Source organism: Bufo gargarizans, chromosome 2 (assembly GCF_014858855.1).
Source record: "Bufo gargarizans isolate SCDJY-AF-19 chromosome 2, ASM1485885v1, whole genome shotgun sequence".
Lineage (NCBI taxonomy): Eukaryota > Metazoa > Chordata > Amphibia > Anura > Bufonidae > Bufo > Bufo gargarizans.
The window spans coordinates 425611455-425632019 of record NC_058081.1 but is presented as its reverse complement, the minus strand read 5'-3'; the positions used below and the strand labels follow the sequence as shown (position 1 = coordinate 425632019).

Sequence of the window (20565 nt, the reverse complement as noted above, 5' to 3'; positions counted from 1 at the left end):
CCTGCACTCATATGATCATATGAGTGCAGGACAATAGTCCCGCGGACGGCCCGATGCGCACAGTATCATAGTAACCTATGATGCTATGCACTCCCGTGCGCACAATGTATGCCGCTTGGGGACATACGGCCCGCTCACTGACTATATGTCTCGGAGGGCATACGGTCGTGTGCATGAGCCCTAACACAATTAGTAGTTGCACAGACATACTGTAGCATTATTAATATTCCATAGAGCATATATTTCTCTTTATACGCAACATAAAAGGTCACTGGGGGATTACTTGTGTTGCTCCAAATGTAGGAGCCAAATACAGATAGGGTGATGTTCATGTTCCCCTCTATTCCTTTGCACATGGCAGGATGTGCTATTTTTAACCGTGCTCTTAACACAGTTCCTTAGCACTCTTTTCAGTACCTCCTCTCTCAGGTGGCAATAGATAAGCATCTGGTTCTGGATTTCTTTTCCTGATACTTTTTGAGAATATTTTTATAGTATACTGTTCATAATCGCAAATTCTACTAGATTCAGAGCTCTGTTGTGATAACCTATGATGCCTATAATCAGCTTACAAGTTCCACCAGATCCTATGAAGCATTATCCTAGATTATGAATGTTTATACACATATGTAGATTTGTCCAGGCACCATTACAGCAAAACTCAAACTCATACCGATTGTACCAGTTTTATTTATCATAACATCTTGGGATATTTATACTTCCATTAATCATGTTCTTTTTCCTTATGTATCTGGCTGCACAATTTTCAATTGTTTCATAATAAATGTTGTAACTTGGATACCTTTATGTTTATCTCCATACGTTGTTGAAACTCAATTACAGTTTGAAAAAGGTAAAACTGACCGAATCGTCACATTTATGTAACAACTCTTTAATAAAACCACCTTTCATTGAATCGTAAATAAGCCTGAGTGCTGGAATTCTTTCAGTTTCTATACCATAATGAGTATATGTATTCAAATGATATTGGTAGTTCACTGAATTTATTGACATTTACAACAAAAACTATGAAGAAATGCTTTAATAAATATTTGGGATGGATGGTCATTTTGTCACGTGGTACATGAGAGAAGAAAATATCACTGTATGTCATAGACGATAGTATATGTAAAAATGGAAGGCTGGATGTAGGATTGTATAAAGTGATTTATAAACCAACAAACAGCAAATCTGAAATTCGCTTTAAATATTAAGTACGTAACTCCTTAACAGAAGTGAAATTTAAGGAAACAAATAACCGTAACTGAGAAAACCCTCATTCTTCTGGACATCCCAAATGCAATTCTTAAATTGTGCTCAACAGTATCTTCTAAATCAGTTAACATATTTCAGATGTGTAGTTCCATAAGGTGATGTCCATGTTCCTGGTAAGGCCTAGATCACAAGGAAAAAACATTAAAACTGACTGATATATATCCTTTCTGAACAGTCATCTAAAATGAACATTGCTGTGCTATTCTGCCTGGGAAGAAAGTGTGCGTTAAAGCAACGGTTTTAATGGTGATTTTGTTTTAAAGTAAAAGGGTAAAAACCTTGCTAATAGCATCCATTATCAGAGTATAATGGGAGTTAACAAAACCATTTGTTAGAAATGGGCACACACTATGGTATTGTAGCTTAGCCCCTTTCAAGTAATGGTAGGTTCACATATGCATTTAGTTTCTCGGGAGGTCTGTTTTGGCAGAGGAGCAGACTAACTGAGTTATTGAATCTGGCATAGCCGGACACCTCTGGGCACCACCGGATCACCATTCACTATAATGAGGCTCTGGCTGTGCGTGGTTATGCCAGATACAGTAACTACAGTAGTCTGTTCTTCTGCCGGAACAGACTACCAGAGTTGCCGAACATAGATGTGAACCTACTTTAAATGGGGCTGAGCCGCAATACCAGATTACCCATGTATGTTGTAGGATCAGGGATGCAGCATACACTCCTCTGCAGCTGGTCCAACCAATGTACTGGTCAGTCAGCAGGTAGGTAACTTGGAAATACTAGCATTTGGAAGTATATGGGTTTTCCAACTATGTTTGTATTTGTTATCTAACCTCTGCCCGACAAGACTTAGAATTCCAGGGAATGCAATGACAGAATATTGACAGTTCTATTCCTCCTCTGAAGTTGATTGATCCTGTTATGCTGGCGAGGTGACACTTTACTTCCTTCTCTTCATCTCATGCTCATGAGTGTTTTGTGTGTTTATTATGCATGTTTGCACTGTCATATGGGCCTTTTGCACAACTCGGGAGGTACATATGTTTATGTGATGAATACCACCCCTCGTGCCCGCTGACGTCAACCACGTCGAGCTCACGAGACCTGGTATGATCACAGGGTTTACCAAAAACGTGAAGTTACGCCCTCCAGAGGAGCACGTAAGGTCAGGCTGGTATAGTTTACACAAACACCTCCTGTCCACGCAGGCACAGAGAGGCAACAAGCTGAGAGAGCCTTTTCACTGCCACAGTGAAAACAGCACACACTCAGCCCGGGTAACTGCCACCAGTTTCTCGTTTGATATAAGCCCGGTCCGCTAACGGGATTATATAGGGTCAGAAACCAACCCGCGGTAGCTTATAACTAGGCCAAAACACGGACGTGATTGAGATACAAGATAGCACAAGATTAAATTATAGATTTAATCGCTATAAGAGCACACTAGATATAACACACTATACACAGACAATATATACAGTGGTCTGAGGTTACAGATACAGGGGATATGGTTACAACAGGGTTAAGCAGTGTAAAAGTCAGTTACCGAGTATGATGAAAGTTCCTTGTGATGTCCTGAGCTGGAGTCCACATGAAGGGCTGTGGTCTCCTGCTATTTCCTGGGTCCCTCTAAACACATGTGTAGGATGTGACCCCTCTTCAGAGAAAGAAATGCCTACTTGCTGGCACCAGACTTTTAACCTGTAGCCGGCCCATCCCCTCCCTGCCTCAGGGAGTGGTCCACTCCCCCTCTTCTGGGCTGGCAGCAAATCACCCACAAAACAGGGTTCATAGCTCCAGACCAGAGGGTCACAAGGAGATGGTTCTGGGACTAATGGACCTGCCTGGGTTCCGGCTACAAGTAGAGCCCAAACCTGGTACCGGTATGTGGTTTCTATGGGGAGATATGGGTATCTCCCTACCCCGACTGGGTACGAGTAAACAAAGACCATAGGACCGTACCTCGTAGCCACCGGGACACAAATATGTATCCGGTTTGCGCCTGCGATGGCCAGGCGCTTCATAATTCCTTATGAGAGGTAGGTGCCAATATGTCTGGGATGTCTCATTGAGCCGGGGCAAGAGCAGATACCCACAGCAGGGTTTTTTCCTGCAGATTCAGGTGGCTCCCAACTGCTGCACAGAGGTGTGAACTTCTCCTTGAAGCTTGGACCCCCTGAGGGGTGTCTTCCTGGCCAACAGACACTCAGTTGGCTGGGGGGAGGGGAAACTTATTTTGCATGTACACTGAATCATGCCAAGAGGAGCATCAAATTACAATCAGGGCTGGGGGCTTTGAAGCAGGGAAATCCTGTGGATTTCCCTACCTCTGCTGTCTGTCAGCAAATGGGGGGTGTGAGGACATGGCTGACAGTAAATATTAATCCATATTCCTCACAGTTTACATATAGTAAGTCTCTATGGCCTGTATGTTACTAATGTTATTTATCATGCAATTAATCCAATGCACTTACTAATAATTCTTAATTATGATTGTTTATATTGCCTCCTTTCCTGGTTTTATTCATTTTTTTCCCTTGTATTATACGATGCTCGTACACAGCGGTTACGAACACCCTGCAGTCCAGCGCTGGTGGCTCTGCTTGCACACCATAGGAAAAAGTGCTGGCCTATCTGGTGTCCGGGACCACGGGAGTGTGCATAGGATGCTGCTTTTTTCCTGTAGTAGTGCAAGTATTGTCCATATTGCCTCCTTTGCTGGCATGATTTATTTTTCCATCACATTATACACTTCTCATATAGGGTTACGACCACCCTGCAATCCGGCAGCCGTGGTGGCGTGCTTGCACACTACAGGAAAAAAGCAGCATCCTATGCACACCAGATAGGCCAGCACTTTTTCCTATAGTGTGCAAGCAGAGCCACCAGCGCTGGACTGCAGGGTGTTCGTAACCCATGTGTACGAGCATCGTATAATACAAGGGAAAAAAAAAATGAATAAAACCAGCAAAGGAGGCAATATAAACAATCACAATAAGTGCAATAATTAAGAATTATTACCGTAGTAAGTACACTGGATTAATTGCATGATAAATAACATTAGTAACATAATATATAAGGCCAAAAAAAGACATTTATTCCTTCCCGATTCCAATCAGGCAACCAGAATAACTCCCTGGATCAACAACCCATCTCTAGTAGCTATAGCCTGTAATATTATTACATTCCAGAAATATATACAGGCCCCTCTTGAACTCTTTTAGTGAACCCACCTCAGGCAGAGAGTTCTAACATTTGCTGAGTTAAAACAACCCCTTTCAAAGAAATCTGTTACCAGCAACTTCCCTGTCCAATAGTTTGAATAGACACATAGCTGTGGTTCTCCTTGCACCCAAGATCTGCTCCTTTCTGTTGCCAGTCCATCCATCACTGCTTTTCCACTACCTGGACCTGTCAATCAAAGCAGCCAGGGAGAAGATGGCCGAAGAAATGAGTGGAGCTTGGTAGCAACAAGAGCAATGGTAATGCTCTTGTTGCACCAAAGGCCTTCCAGAAACAAAAGAAAAAGAGCATTTCTATCAGGTGAATTATAGTTATATCTATGCAAACGGCGTGATAGAGAGGTTGCTGGATGATTCCCTTTAAATTCTAAGTAGCCCGATTACTTATATGATAGTAAGAAAAAGTCTGATATTACCACTTTACTACAGTAAATATATTAGTAACAGTTTAGCCATTTATTTAGGAGTCAAAGCCGGAGTCCAAGTGTGAGAAAAGGCAGGATTCAGAGTCAGAACTTTGGCTTAGCAACTCCACAGCCCTGAACGTCACAATGTCAATTTTAGTATAAGGACTCAGCTTGCTTGATAATGCAGCAAAGAGCAACTTAAAACTCCCTCAAGTCTGGGTTTTGAGTGTGAATAGTCTCGTGTGAGACCTTTCCATAGATGCTATACCTTCAGGCCCATTTAGAGGCTGACTGATTAGCTCCCCACATTCCATTAGTTTTATTTTATCCTTTTTGACTTACCTATTCATTATCCACATACAAAATGTTAAAGGGTTCATCTCAAGAAAAACTATTTCCCACCTATCCACAGGATAACCGAGAATTAACGGATCACTGTGGAGTCTGATCATAGGGACCCTTGTGATCCTGAGAATGAGGAGTCCAAGAGTCCCTTATGTGAATGGAGCGGTGTGCTTATGTGGACAGAGCTCAGTCGGTACCACACACACTGGTTTTTTAAATTTATAACTTTATACAGGAAAATCTCCTGTCCCTCGAGCATGATTTATTGCTTTCTATATACCGTTTTATAATAAACATGCTTTTCTACTACACTTACTTTGGAAGAGTCAATAACTGTGCTTGAAGTTGGTCGATGAAGTCCATTGGAAGGATGAAGCACACCATATTCATCTCTTTCCAAATACTGGTGTTGTGAAAACACAGTGTTGTCTGGTTGAGGGTGATGGTAAACATGAGTATTCATGACTGGCTGAGACCAGCCTGAAAACCCATCTGCATAAAAAAATTAGACATTTTTCAACAAATCATATTTGACGCACATGAGTAACACTATCAGGGCATTATCTGACTTTTTAGTCGTTTCCCTCTATAGTCTGTAATTCTTACTTTTCCCTAGGCTAGTGGGTGGAGATTAGCTGTCATGATGTGTGTCCATAGAAAGCACAAACAAAAAAACTATAGATTGTGTTTCCCTCTCTGTAGTGCCCCCACAGAAGAAGCAATATTAAAGGGTTTCTACCACCAGAAATACTGTTATGTAGCTGACTGACATTAGCGATTCGCTAATGTCAGCACTACATAACAGTATGTTTCTAACAGTAGTTCCTGCAGCCGTTTTTGTTAAAAACGTACTTTTATAGATATGCTAATGAGCCTCTAGGTGCTATGTGGGCGTCATTAGCACCTAGAGGGCTCCGTTCACTAACCAGTTCAGCCGCCCATCGCGTCCCTCCAGCCCGTCCCGCCCCTGTTGATTGACGTGAAACTTCTCAGTATCGAGTACCAATTCCCGCGCCTGCGCTTCTGTATTCGGCACAGGCGCAGTGAGTGAATGCCGCGCTCCTGGTGCCGGCTTCCTCATTGTAATGTAGTTGGCACAGGCGCAGTGAGGAAGCCGGCGCCGGGAGAATACAGAAGCGCACGGTGCAGGCGCGGGAATTGGTACTAGATACTGAGAAGTTTCACGTCAATCAACAGGAGCAGTGCGTGCTTGATGGACGCGATGGGCGGCTGAAATGATTAGTGGACGGAGCCCTCTAGGTGCTAATGACGCCCACATAGCACCTAGAGGCTCATTAGCATATCTATAAAAGTACGTTTTTAACAAAAACGGCTGCAGGAACTACTGTTAGAAACATACTGTTATGTAGTGCTGACATTAGCGAATCGCTAATGTCAGTCAGCTACATAACAGTATTTCTGGTGGTAGAAACCATTTAATAGGACAGTATGGAGCAGAACTAAGCAATTTAGATGTAAATCCAGGTCTGCAATGACACAGAAAAACATTTAATAGCCACCAGCATGATCTGGGTCTGTCTATTAGCCCCTCCCTCCTTTTCATTCCCTAGCCACAGACTTCGATGTATTCTAACCATTCAGAAAGCTGCTAACTTGTCTTCACATAAGCATCAGTGAGGCAGGGGAGAAGAAAAGGATTTTCTATAATGAGATATTTTACCAAGTTTCTTAGTTCTAAATGTATTACGAAAAAAAATGTAGGCATCGTTGAGATTTCCTTTAGAGATTATCAGGACAAATACCGCTGCATGGCGCTCAGGCGAATCCAGTTATTTAATGCTGGAAATTGGCCGGATCACCGCTGGATCCCATTATAGTCAATAAGGATCCGGCAAGGACACCTCTAGTGAACACATCTCTGCTGGAACAGCCTGCTGGAAACATTCACTGAGATGTCAATGTAGCCTTAAACAGTTACTCCTTAAAAGAGAAATGGTCACCATACATTTCAGGCAGGCAGCAGAGACATCTACAAAAACTCTGAGCAGCTAAGCAGATTGATAGGTACACTTCTAAAAATTGAAATTACAACACCAAGAAGGACAAGCCATAAGGTTACACAAAGAGTAAGCAGCAAGTGTCTCCAAGATCTGCAGATCAAATTTTCAAGCACCTAGCCTCAATATTTGGCATCTTGGATGTTGAAAGTAGTATTTTTTAGCCACATGAAACCTCAAAGATTGGATCAATCATGTGGGATAATTGTTTAATGCCTCCTGATCGTCAACATGCCAATTATTGGTACTTGTCTCAAACTAAGAGGGAGACCTTGGTTTATCACTCTGGCAGATCACTACGTGCCTAGGCCAAGATGTCAGCACTGGGCAACATTGTGTGTCCTGGAGGTTGGCAGAACGACGACAAACTGGAATGACAGCAAAAGGTGCAGAGGCGAAACTCTGCACAGACTGACTGATTAGAAAAATTGCGTGCAGTGATCCATTCTGTACAACAAGGGAAACATGCCAAGTCTAGGGCGGGAAACTGTCTACACAAGCTATCAAAATGCATTTGCATGACATTGGGCTATGAGTCAGACATCTAGCCACAGGTTTTCCACTGACCTCATGCCACCGCTCTCAAAGGCTATGATAGTGCATAGCAAGATGGCGATAGAGGTCTATCCTCTTCAGTTGTGTCCCACCACTTTTGTCTCTGATGCAATGACAACTAGAGATTGGTCCGGAGACCATATAGCTAACAACACGAAGAGGCCTTCACTAAGTAACATCACACCGGTCTTACTCCGGAATTATGGTAGAAACTGGCATAATGTACAGTCAGGACCATAAATATTGGGACATCAACACAATTCTAACATTTTTGGCTCTATACACAACCACCACAATGGATTTGAAATGAAACGAACAAGATGTGCTTTAACTGCAGACTGTCAGTATTTACATCCAAATAAGGTGAACAGTATAGGAATTACAACAGTTTGCATATGTGCCTCCCACTTGTTAAGAGACCAAAAGTAATTTGACAGAATAATCATAAATCAAACTTTCACTTTTTCATACCAGGTTACAAATCCTTTGCAGTCAATTACAGCCTGAAGTCTGGAACGTATAGACATCAGACGCAGAGTTTCATCCCTGGTGATGCTCTGCAAGGCCTCTACTGCAATTGTCTTCAGTTCCTGATTGTTCTTGGGGAATTTTCCCTTCAGTTTTGTCTTCAGCAAGTGAAATGCATGCGCAATTGGATTCAGGTCAGGTGATTGACTTGGCCATTGCAGAACATTCCACTTTTTCCCTTAAAAAACTCTTTGGTTGCTTTTGCAGTATGTTTTGGGTCATTGTCCATCTGCACGGTGAAGTGCCATCCAATGAGTTCTGAAGCATTTGGCTGAATATGAGCAGATAATGCCCAAAACACTTCAGAATTCATCCTGCTGCTTTTGTCAGCAGTCACATCATCAATAAATACGAGAGAACCAGTTCCATTGGCAGCCATACATACCCACGCGATGACACTACCACCACCATGCTTCACTGATGAGGTGGTATGCTTAGGATCATGAGCAGTTCCTTTCCTTCTCCATACTCTTCTCTTCCCATCACTCTGGTACAAGTTGAACTTGGTCTCATCTGTCCATAGGATGTTGTTCCAGAACTGTGAAGGCTTTTTTAGATGTCGTTTGGCAAACTCTAATCTGGCCTTCCTGTTTTTTGAGGCTCACCAATGGTTTACACCTTGTGGTGAACCCTCTGTATTCACTCTGCTGAAGTCTTCTCTTGATTGTTGACTTTGACACACATACACCTACCTGCTGGAGAGTGTTCTTGATCTCGCCAGTGTAAAGGGTGTTTACTTCACCAGGGAAAGAATTCTTCGGTCATCTACCACAACTGTTTCCCGTGCTCTTCCGGTTCTTTTGGTGTTGCTGAGCTCACTGGTGCTTTCCTTCTTTTTAAGGAGGTTCCAAACAGTTGTTTTGGACACACCTAATCTTTTTACTATCTTTCTGATGGGTTTGTTTTCTCAGCCCAATGATGGCTTGCCTCACTGATCATGACAGCTCTTTGGATCTCATCTTGAGAGTTGACAGCAATAGATTCCAAATGCAAATAGCACACTTAAAATGAACACTGGACCTTTTATCGGCTCATTGTAATTGGGATAATGAGAGAATAACACACACCTGGCCATGGAACAGCTGAGAAGCAAATTGTCCCATTACTTTTGGTCACTTAACAAGTGGGAGGCACATATGTAAACTGTTGTAATTCCTACACCGTTCACCTGATTTGGATGTAAATAATCTCAAATTAAAGCTAAAAGTCTGCAGTTAAAGCACATGTTGTTCGTTTCATTTCAAATTTATTGTGGTGGTGTATAGAGCCAAAAATGTTAGAATTGTGTCGATGTCCCAACATTTATGGACCTGACTGTACAGTAGCTGGTCGTCTCCTATTAATGGAACCAGTGGTATGTCCCAGGAGCAGTTATTAAACAGAATAAAGTCAGGCCGCATGTTGCTCATGCAGCCTGTGTGGCCTAAATAAACTCATAGGCCTGCAGCAACTCTGGACTTTTTTTTTTTTTTTACAATTTGGCTCATCTGGGACATCATATGTAGGCATATTAAGCTAATGCCAGCAGCTGATCTTGAGGATTTACATGCCCAGGTGCATTCAGTGCGGCAGAACAATCCTCAGAAACCCATCAATAACTTCATTACCGGAATGCCAAGGTGTCTAAGTGCATATCATTAATATGTCTATTGATCCTGAAATTTCCACAAGGTCATGACTTTTCCTTCTTGGTGTCACAATTTCAATATTGTAGAGAGTAGTTTTGTGGGTAAGGATTATAACTTGTAATTTAGAAATTGAAACCTCTGCTCTTTCTAAACTTCAGACCACCCTGTGAACAGCTATCAGTGACTGCTATCTATATACATACACTTACACAGAAAATACAATCTATCACAGACAGATAATTAATGCACAGTCCCTGGAGCAGACTGTACTAAGAAGGGGTAGCGCTTCATGTAAGAAGTCACTGGCAATGAACGTTGAGGAGCAGGAGAACGGAAAGGACGGATTCTGCAGATAACTGAGCGTAACGGGGCCTAAAGACCCCATAGACTATAATGGGGTCCGTTCAGTATATGATTTTTGAGCGGAGACAAAAGTTCTGCATGACTTTAGACTCCGCTCAAAAATCATATTCTGAGCGGACCCCATTATAGTCTATGGGGTCTTTACGCTCAGTTAGGTCTCAGTTATCTGCAGAATCCGTCCTTTCCATTCTCTTGCTCCTCAATGAAGCCGGAGAACGGAAAGGAGAAACAGTGATGTGAAAGAAGCCTTATGTAGTCATAAAGTATTTGAATGCATTAACTAATGTGGTTGAACTTATGTAGTACAGTCTGACAACAACCAATATAAGGATTCAATTTACGTGTCAGTCCTTTAACCACTAGATCCCAGTAGAGGATTTTTTTTTAAATTAATATCCTGATAGACAACCCTGATGTGAATTTAGTCTTGGATTTTAGTTATTTCATACTGACCATCAGTTGTGCGCCGTTTTACGGTGACCCAATATTAGTATATATGTTTTCTAACACTGAGCCAGTTACTTACCCACATACAGACATTTTCACCCAGTCCAAGCATTCTCATTTTATCTACTAACCTTTTATGTGATACAGTATCAAATGCTTTGGAGATGTCAAGATACATGACATCCATTCCAGTCTAGAACTTAACCCCTGATAGAAACTTATCAGTTTGACAAGACCAATTCTTCATAAACCCATGCAGACAGGGAATTATACATTTTTATAATTATAATTATTATTTTTTTTACATACTATAGACAGAAATCCTTCATTTTAACCAAAACAGATTTTTAACTTACAGGCCTATAGTTTCTGGGCATGCTTTTTAAAAATACTGGCACCATATTTGCTATGCCCCAGTAATCTGGGTCAGACACTCATTATAGATTGCCAGTCAGTCATGGTTAACAATATGAAATTGAAGGATTTAAAATTGCATTACTACCTGGTCCACTGTTGACGCCAAATGACCATATGCCATTTTGTCCACCAGAAGGTGAGTAGGTGTTCCCAAACGCACAGCCACTTTGTCGAATTCGTGCTAGCCTCTCTGTTCCGATAGGAGGTGGCATTTTGCGATCACCTGTAAAGTTCATTGGCTGCATGAGGCCTGATAACTGAGAATCAGTTGATGGTGGTGGTGAAGTCGATCCAGATAGTGCTAATGGACCAAGAAATGTAAACAGTGTGTAACTATGGAATGTAGCTAGATGTGGAAAGCAAACCTTACTAATGACATAAATAAAACGCCCCACCAATAACAGTTCACATAATTAAAAAACATGCAGATAAATACATACACAGATTTGAAGAATTAGTCCAAGGATGCGGTGAAAAGTGTTGTCTACTAAAACTAGGAGAACAAACATTAGGACCTTGCAAAAACATCGGACTTGGATACAGATTTTTTTCAAAACTGGTCATCGCTGGTACAGATATACCCAGTGAACAGTTGTCAGAATCGTCAAAGGATGCTGGTAAATAAAAGAAAAGAGAATAAACTCACAAACTACATTTACAGCAAAACCACCATTGAATAACTGGCTATACAGTCAGGAACAAGCTACTATTCTTATGTGCTGTGAAGATTTCAACAGCTGGAATCTGCCAACACCATAGTTGTTGTGTACAGAGTTATTATTTATTGTGAAACATACAACCTCTTCCCCAAAATACAAGTTGGCCCATGTGGGACATTGACAGCATGCGGCTAGGATATGCCATCAATTCCAGACAGGTGTGGGTCCCAGATATGAAACCCACTCCTATCTCCAGAACATGACTACTAAGATTAACAGAGCAGCGGGGCACTCTGTTCACTGCTATGGGAGTTCCAAAAATACCCGAGCACTGGCTCAGCCATTTCCAGCAGGCCCCGAGCAGTGAATGGAGAGAAAGATGCAATTACATGGGATGCTCTTAATTCACTCAAGTTATAGGACTTCCAAAAACAGTCGGGTGTGCTTGCTTGGCTATTTTCGTAACTTCCATAGAGATGAAGGGAGAGCATGCCGCACATGCGCAGTGTGCCATCCTAGAATTCGGGGATTCCTTTCTCTAGATAGGAGCAGGACCCAGAGGTGGGGCTCGCACCTATCTGACAATGATTTCATATCCTAGCGACAGGCCAACTCCTTTATAAGGATACTGGAATTTACATCTGCTGACTAGCCAATATCTAGGTTGAGTCACCACTTTAACTATAACCATATCATCCATTACAAAATAACATTGCCATAAGTTTCTAATAATGCTAATTAGCAGTACTGCCCTCAGACTTGGTAATCACTGAACTGCCACGCCACTATACTGAGTTCACAATGCAGTCAGTCTGTTTTGGCATGTGTGTTGGGAGTGTCTTTTATGCATTCATCAGATGCACCCAGCAGTCTGCTGTGATTTCCTTTTTGCCAACCTCAAAAAAGTAGACTTTTTTTTAAAATGGTGGCTTATGGACAAAATCTGAGAACTACAGTGAGCCACAACCAACTTTCATGTGACTGTCGCAAAACATCCATCTAAGACAAACAAGACTGCTGTCAAACCTGTGCTTTATGTCAGCTGTTATAAAATCTTACCCACTGATCCAGATAAACTGCCCTCGGTTGGTCTGAAGCCAGGAGGATTAGATACTGTTAAGGAACGGAAATTTTCTACTTCTCCAAGAATGCAGTTATCTGGACCATTTAGAAACTGGTTATTTGTTTCAGCAGATGAAAAACATGCTCCCCAACCTTGACTGCATGACATCTGATTAAGCGGAGTAGAAAAGTGATTGAGAAGTGCAGGTCCAAATGACAGAGGCAACTGTTTGCTTGTCAAATTCAAGTGTACTTGAGAATTGTTAATAGGTGGCGTTGAAAGAGGAGACTGTGCATTTCCTTTCTGGAGTGAATCTTGAGCAGTACTGGGCTGTGAATCTGTAAAAAAGCGAGTGTGTTCATCTTGCTGCATTTGTTTCGTAGATATCATGGAGTTTACTGGGTTTCTATACTGCATATTGTGTAATGCATACTGGTTGGCATGAGCCATGTGTGGAAATCTGCAATTACTCTCAGGTTCTGCGCCAGCCTCATTCACATAAACAGCAACCTTGGGTTCATTTCGCTCTGATGTACCACCTGACAGTTCCTCCTCCTTTATACTTTTGTATGCTGACGGACTTGAAGAACAAAATGATTTTTGGTCACTAGTAAATGAGGAATTAGCAGACCAGTTCATCCCAGATGAAAAGCGCATTTCTGCTGTCTGATCTAGAGGACGCACTGTTCTCGGTTTTGTGGCTAAGTGGTGTTCTGTTTGCCCATCACTAGGAAGCGTGCTAGAATTTAACGCATTACTTATGGTTGTAAATGACACAGAAGACACTGTAGTACACTTGCTTGTAGTATCAGAACACACAGACACCCCACTGCTGCTTTTCACATTGCAAGGGAATAACTGTTTTCCAATGGACGAAGGGCTGTTGGATTCACTTAAATGTTGAGAAACATCATTTAACTTAGAGGTAAAGATTGAACTGCCGAATAAGGATGCATCCGTCTGTGCGGTACTACTTGTTTCTTGCAATGTATGTTTTGGAGAAATATTTTTGCCACTTGATATCACAGAAAACGGCCCCCATGTACAGGTAGGTGGTCTTAAAGAACCTCCAAGCTGGGCCAATGGTAAGTGAGTATGTCTGACTGGCTGCATTGGTTGGGCTGTTAAATGTGCAAATCGTGGATGGCTAGTAGGCATAGGAAGTATTCCTTGCAAAGGAGGATGAATATTTTCCTGGATATTTTTGGTCTGTTTGGAAGACTTAAAAGATGTCAAAACTCTAGTCATTGATGATGTCGCAGTGTTTGTTACAAAAGAAGGGCTTTTGCTGGTAGATACAATGCCTGCTCCAGATGGTGAATTTAGTGTCTTGGGACTACGAATGTGTCCCTTGGGTATTAAGTCTTCTAGTTCTTTGGCAGGATCTTGAATCAAGGCATTTATCAGTTGTACCACATACCTAGTGGATTCTGGTCCACCCCTGAAAGCAAAAAATGAAAGAAAAATTGAACGTAAAGGTGAACAGTGAGGAGGCGGTTTCAAAACAACATCCACAGCAGAAATCGGACGCTGTAAGGGAATGAGTGACTGCTATCGCTCCTCCTCATTAGTGTTGAGTGAATGGGTTTTGGATTGCTGTATACGACTACAATACAGCCTTCTTCCTACTGTAAAATGTATGGGCTCCTTGGAGGTCTCTTGTTAACTTGCGGCAAACATCGTAAGACTTTCTTCGTCTCGTGTCTATGACACGACACTAGTTATTCGCAAAAATTACAGTGTCAACATACAAAGCTGAACTCTGCTTCCTGCCTCATTAATGAAGCAGAGTTCAGCTTCAGATTTTAACCCTAATTTATGCGAATAAACTAAACGTCACTTAATAGATGTGAGGCAAAGCAAGTTTAGTGATATTTGCCACAAGTTCGCAAAGACCTCTACAAAGCCCATACATTTTACGGTGGGACGGAGGGAATATGGTTAATGAAGGTTTCAAAAGAATTGGGTTCGGATACAGCAGCCCAAAGACAATTTGCTCAACACTAATCCTCATACAGATTCATTGTTTGTGGGCAGCAAATCACTGTTCAAACAGCATGATCTGCTACTGCCCAGTGTGCTGCAGGAAGATCATTTCACCCGATGAAGGAGTGTTTCGCTCATTCATCTGGTGATCTGTAGCACCTTTACATGGGCCTATTATCGTTCCCTATATTTGGCCGGAGTTGTAAACCCGCCTTTTGACTTCTGCCGCAGACGTGGCAGGGGGTTCACGGATCTGATGAGGATTGAAGCACAGAATCCGCACCCAATCCTCAATGTGTCTACTTAGCCTTTGACTACTGTTTCCCAACATGCATACATACACAGGAGGAAAACCAGTATGAAAGTCACTGTGACATAATTTGCCTTGACAACTGACAAGATTATAGCAGTGGTTTACAGATGGCTACAGGCAAAAGGGAAGTCAAGGCTGCATCATAATGTCACTTTAAAGTTCATGTTGGATTTAACGGAGCCTGCTGTTGATTTTATTTTATTGAGCACTATGACATTATCCTAGTGCTTAAAGGGGTTGTTCACCACCTGGGGCCTTATGAGCACATACACATGGTAACATACCACTACAAATACCTTATAGTGATCATTCTTTCTCCATTCTTATCTTTTTGTTTATCAACATCAATATGGGCACCAGTAACATCTTGAATTGCAGTGATATTACAGCCACCTCTCCCCATTATTCGAGATACTACAGATGCAGGAACCGACAGCTTCTTTGATCTACAAACAGATGACAATACCAATAAGTGAAGATTAAAAAATGTAAGTCACCATTTAAAAAAAAAAAAAAAAAAAACTAAAACACTAACCTCCTAACAACTTCTTTCCATCCTTCTTCTCTCTTTTGGCCTCTTTTTGGGCTACATATATTCAGCTTCGGATTCGGCAATGTAAAAGGAGTGGCTTTAAAACTGGATAAAGGTTGCTTGTTACTCGTATCGTTTTCAATTCTATATTTGTATGCAAGTTACATAAAAAAAAAAAAAAGTTTAGTAAATTATTTTCACAATTAAACCAAAGAAAATGTGTTGCTAATATCTTATCAATTCCAAACAATACAATCTACAATACACAACACCATAAATAAGACTTTAAGGCTACTTTCACACTTGCGGCAGGACGGATCCGACAGGTTGTTCACCCTGTCTGATCAGTCTTGCCGCTGTTTCGCCGTGCCGCCAGACCTCCGCTCCGTCCTCATTGACTATAATGGGGACGGGGTGGCGCTCGGGCGCAGTACGGCACTTCGCGGTCAGAGGCCGTCGGACTAAAAAGTCGGACATGCAGGACTTTTAGTCCGGCGGCCTTTCGTCAATAGGGATGGAGCGGCGGTCCGGTGAAAGAGCGGAAGGACGGATCCGACAGGGTGAACAGCCTGTCGGATCCGCCCTGCCGCAAGTGTGAAAGTACCCTAAGAACCTTATCCTAATGTAAAATTGGTACTTTAAATTCTGAACCATGACATCAAACGTGTCGCTGTTGACATAACACTGTCAGTGTAATACCAAAGATTAATCTAAGGCCTCATGCAGAAAAGCGTGTCCGGATATGCTGCAAATTCGTTCAGTGAAAAATGCGCCATTTCGCAGGCAAAGTCATTCAGTTTTGCCCGCGATCGCATTCAGTTTTTATTGCGTGGGTGCAATGCGTGTGATAAAAAACTGAATGTATACAAACAACTCTTAGCAACCATTCATGAAAAACGCATCGCATCCGCACTTGCTTGCGAATGCGATTTTCACACTGCTCCATTCACTTCTATGGGTCAAGCATTGCAAGAAAGTTGCAGAATATAGAACATGCTGTGATTTTCACGCAATGCACAAGTGATGTGTGAAAACCAACACACATGTACACAGCCCCATTGACATGAATGGGTCCGATTCCGTGCGGGCGCAATAAGTTTGCATCACACATTGCACCCGTGCGGAATGCTCGCTTGTCTGCAAGGGGCCTAAGGGTTAAATACAGCATTATAAAATCTGTATAATGCTGTGCAGATCTGGAGCAAGGTCAGAACAGGACCATTTACTGACATGCTGCAAGTTTATTGAACTCGCTATTGTGTCGCTACCAAAGGGGTACGTATTATGGTTAGAAGTTACTCTCTATCCCCAGGCTAGGGAATAACTATTAGATAGGTGGGGGTCCTACCACTGGAGCCGCCACCGATCATGAGAAAGGAGGCCTTGGACCCTCTGCAGCCCTCACCATGTACCCCCTGCTGTGGTGTACTCGGCTATCTATGGAATTCCAACAGAAATTAATGTAAAGTGGCTTTACATTTTATTTTATTTATTTACAAAAAATATAGTCAATATGGAACAAATAACTCACATGCATAGTAATAAGGGATTGATAGACTTTAATGGGCTCCCAACTGTGCCACTGTATGCCCTATTTCACACAGCATCCAAGGTCCTTTCATTTTTTGAACACTATATAATCGGCCTGGAATATTTTATTTTTTGCTAAAAGTCATAGAAATTATGCATTATAAAAGCATTATCAACGCAATGCTTCAAGGAAAATATCTCCAGTATACAACTATGTAAACCTACCACCATCTGGTAGGGAGTCTTCAGCATCTCTATACCATGGAGCCATAACTGCACAGCCTGCTTGCATATGACTATGCTACTTATAAAAGTCTAGAATAAATCTTATCAAGCCACCTTTCTCATTCCCCACCCAAAGTGCATAAGTGTGCGTTGCAAAAAACAAAAACAAAAAAAACAAAACAAAAAAACAACATTTCAAGATTTAAAAAAACTAACCTTGTGGAAATCTTCGATGTTAACATCTTGGGCTTTTCTTCCCATTTGTGGAGAAGTAAAGAACATGTTTTCGTTCTAGATGTGTTATCACTTTTATTACATTCTTGGTTCTTGTGAACGGGGATTTCACTGTTGCATTCATCACTATCCAAAATTACAAAATCACAAACAACACCACTAGCATCTTCACTATGTCCATTATTATTATTTTTTTGAGATTTCTTAGAGACATCCGGGTCAGGTGCAATAAGCTGCAGGTTTTCTTCGGTTTTGCCTTTTTTATTTTTCTGATTAGTGCTAGGCGTTATGATTATACCACTCCTTTTTCCAAACACATTTGTAAATGTTGTAGATGTTGCAGAGATGCCAATTGTAGTCATTATTGTTGCACTTGGTGGCTCTAGAGGGACATCTTCCTCCTCTACATCTAGAAAAATAATGCATAGGCAACAATTAAGAAACATTTTAAAAAGATTATGTCATGTTCCCAAAAGGATTAAAGGTGTTTTAGACGATTTTGATACTGATGGCCTATAACCAGGATAGGTAGTCAATATCAGATGAGCGTGGGCCCAACTCGCCACCCCACTGCCAATCAGCTGTATGGAGAGGCTGCAATACTCTATGAGCTCCTTTAAAAAAACTAATACATACACACACACACACACACACACACACACTAGAAAAAGTACGGCAGCACTGACCTATAAACAATACTGCGGGTGCAAGCTCAAAAAAGGCAAGCTTACCCAAAAATTCAGTCCAAAAAAGAGCAGAACTCCAGGATAATGTGGAAAATGGTGGTTTATTGACCTATTGGTGATGCAACGTTTCGGCTCCAACATGAAGCCTTTCTCAAGCGCTTGAGAAAGGCTTCATTTTGGAGCCGAAACGTTGCGTCACCAATGGGTGAATAAACCACCATTTTCCACATGATCCTGGAGTGCTGCTCTATTTGTTGGACTATATAATGTAAATGAGGCAAGTAAGGTGCCCAGGTTACAGGAGATTCAAGTCAGAGACCACACTTATCTTGCTAGTTTGGACATTGAGGCACTATACACCAATATTAAGCACGATTTTGGAATAAAGGCAGCAAGTTCTTTTTTGTACACAAAGGGCACCCAATTTCACCCTCATAATGAGCTGGTACTCAGATTATTACGTTTCCTCCTCACACAATTATTTTCTATTTAATGGCAATTTTTATTTACAGCAAATTGGTACAGCAATGGGTAGTAAATGTGCACCAAATTACGCATTTTTTTAGGGTGGTGGGAGAACACTATCGTTTATGGAGCACTTTCAACAGTATATTGAGCACATTTTGTTTTGGGTGTGGTTTATAGATGTTTTGATTTTAATGGATGGCATCATGGCATTATTTCATGAATTTGGGAAGAGTCTCAATAATAATGATATAGGTATGAAATTTACCTCACAGATACATCAAAATACCCTTATGTTCCTTGATCTTAGAATCTCCATTGACCCTGGTGGCCTCATCAATACAGAAGTCTACCGTAAATCCACAAATAACCAGCTACATTGGCAGAGCCATCATCCTCTACCTCTGAGAAGAATACCCACTGGACAGTATATAAGGGCACGTCGTAACTGCTCAAGTGACTCTGCGTTCCTCAGGAAATGTGACACTCTGTTTGGAAGATTCCAAAGAGGATATCTGAAAAAGCCTTGAATAAAGCCTTCTATAGGGCAAGAAAATACCCACCGTCCTGACTAAGTAAAAATGAGAAAACTGATACCCCTGCTACTATTAGGTACATTGGCACCTTTGATGTTCAGCATCGCAGGGTTTTACAAATTCTGCAAAAGCATTGGCATATTTTATAAACTGACAATGATTTGAGCAAGGTTTTATTGACCAAACCTAGTATTACCTATCGTAGAGGTAAAAACTTCAAAGACCATCTAATGCACAGTTTTCACAGTAAGGATCCCCCAAAACCAAAGTGGTTGAGATCTAATGTAGGGGGTAGTTACCCATGTGGGAGATGTAGCTTCTGTCCATACATTAAGATCAAAGACTTTACTAATTCTGTGGATGGCAATAAATATGAAATCAGGCAATTTATTAATTGTCAAACAATGGGCATAGTGTACGTGGCCCAGTGCCCTTGTCTAAAATTGTATGTTAGTGAAACATCACAAGAGGTCCGACAGCAGATCTGCCAACACATAAGCAGTATTAATACCAAATCTGACACCACAATATCTAGGCATGTTAGGACTTTTCACAAGGGAGAGCCTAGCTGTCAAATGTTGAGGCCTGTGTAAAAAAAAAAAAGACACTTGGTGCACGTAGAGGAGGCTTGGATAGAGTTCTTCTTCTAGAAGAAACAAGATGGATTTACCGTCTTGATAGCCTCAGCCCAAAAGGCCTCAATGAAGGCTTCACTTTTTCTTCTTTTTTAGAATAATCATCTGCACATTCTGTTCAAACATGATCCAGAGTCAGGTCCATAAATATTGGGACATCGCCAATTCTAAGATTTTTGGCTCTATACACCACTACAATGGATTTGAAATGAAACAAACTAGATGTGCTTTAACTGCAGACTGTCAGCTTTAATTTGAGGGTATTTACATCTAAATCAGGTGAACGGTGTTGGAATAACAGTTTGCATATGTGCCTCCCATTTGTAAAGGGATAAAAAGTAATGGGACAGAATAATAATCATAAATCAAACTTTCACTTTTTTATACTTGGTTGCAAATCCTTTGCAGTCAATTACAGCCTGAAGTCTGGAACGCATAGACATCACCAGATGCTGGGTTTCATCCCTGGTGATTCTCTGCCAGGTCTCTACTTCAACTGTCTTCAGTTCCTGCTG

General features: G+C 41.5%; 1 protein-coding gene across 1 annotated transcript in view; it reads right to left on the bottom strand.

Annotated features, from left to right (window-relative positions):
• Window positions 1–672: 672 nt before the first annotated feature.
• LOC122928254 (ankyrin repeat and KH domain-containing protein 1-like) overlaps window positions 673–20565 on the bottom strand; it is a 259680-nt gene continuing 239787 nt past the window's right edge. The window contains exons 27-34 of the mRNA XM_044280911.1: window positions 17711–18137; window positions 15743–15883; window positions 15504–15653; window positions 12905–14349; window positions 11627–11800; window positions 11272–11487; window positions 5547–5722; window positions 673–1395 (exon numbers count right to left, since the gene is read on the bottom strand). Of these exons, the coding sequence (XP_044136846.1) occupies window positions 1336–1395; window positions 5547–5722; window positions 11272–11487; window positions 11627–11800; window positions 12905–14349; window positions 15504–15653; window positions 15743–15883; window positions 17711–18137 (2789 nt within the window). The 3' untranslated portion in view covers window positions 673–1335. The remainder of the gene's footprint in view (window positions 1396–5546; window positions 5723–11271; window positions 11488–11626; window positions 11801–12904; window positions 14350–15503; window positions 15654–15742; window positions 15884–17710; window positions 18138–20565) is intronic.